At 44.2% G+C, this 1,085-nt stretch overlaps 1 protein-coding gene across 1 annotated transcript; it reads left to right on the plus strand.

Moving 5' to 3' along the window:
• Positions 1 to 313: 313 nt before the first annotated feature.
• Positions 314 to 835, plus strand: LOC148646846 (epidermal differentiation-specific protein-like). Its single transcript, XM_088609468.1, has one exon. It carries the CDS (start codon positions 314 to 316, stop codon positions 833 to 835), a length of 522 nt encoding a protein of 173 aa, XP_088465594.1.
• The last annotated feature ends 250 nt before the right edge of the window (positions 836 to 1,085 follow it).

Raw genomic sequence — 1,085 nt, forward strand, 5'->3', positions numbered from 1 at the left:
GCAACAGCTCAAATGCTGTACATGAGAGGTTAAGCTTTATTAGCTCCACCTAGTGGTTTTACAAGGTGATTCCTGATACTATTAACATAATCTAATTTGCATACAATATGATGCGGTATGACGCGACATGACGCGAAATGATGCGACACGCCCATCGCATTGTCCTTGTCAACACCCACTTTGGAAGAGATTAGGATAAAAGGGCAGCTCTGCTCGCCAGGTAACAGTCACTGTTCTCAGCAGAGTCACAAGAAGCTGCATAAGAAGCACTTGCATTCTCCCAGCCTCTGACCTCGTCCAGCCATCATTCAAAATGAGCAAGATCATTGTTTTTACAAACGAGGGGTTCACCGGCAGAACAGCTGAATTCAAGAACAATGTCCATGACCTAGAGGAAAGGGGCTTCGACAACGCCATCTCATCTTTGAAAGTTATCGGTGCGCCATGGGTAGCATATTATGAAAAGAATTTTGGTGGAAAGCAACGGGTGTTTGAGGAAGGAGAGTACCCTACCCTTGATGACAAAGGAAAATTTTCTTCCCTACGGATGATCACAGATGAACTGGAAAACCCTGAAATCCAGCTGTTTGAGCATATCAATTACAAAGGAAGGGAAGTGATCCTACGAGAGGAAACCAATCTTCAGGCAATCGCTTTCAGCGACATAGCTTCTTCCCACAAAGTGAAAGGTGGTGTCTGGGTGCTGTACGAGGGTGTCAATCGCCAGGGCTCCCAGCTTGTTTCCTTCCCTGGGGATAATGTTCCCAATTATGTCAAGATCTCCTTCAATGATGTGGCCAGCCATGTGCGCCCCTTGCTGCCAAAGAAAAATTAGAAAGCATCATTCAAAGTACGCTTGCTGCAGCTGAATATGAACTGGAACCCTTTGGAAAGCATCAGGCTGCTGGCGGGGAAAGACTCACCTTGAGAGAACTGTTAAGACAAGAAACAATGACTGTGACTAATTCTCTGTAATACTGTACGTCTGCAGAAACTTCAACATAATGAAACCAGACTGCAAATAATCATTTGATATCTGTGTAAAGACATGCATGTTAATTTGGCAAATGTTATGTAACAAGGAT

This window comes from Lepisosteus platostomus, chromosome 16 (assembly GCF_059453375.1).
Source record: "Lepisosteus platostomus isolate fLepPlt1 chromosome 16, fLepPlt1.hap1, whole genome shotgun sequence".
NCBI classification, from domain to species: Eukaryota; Metazoa; Chordata; class Actinopteri; order Semionotiformes; family Lepisosteidae; genus Lepisosteus; species Lepisosteus platostomus.

Excerpts from the sequence above, each read along its gene's own strand:
- LOC148646846 (XM_088609468.1), top strand. The coding sequence starts at position 314 with ATGAGCAAGATCATTGTTTTTACAAACGAGGGGTTCACCGGCAGAACA.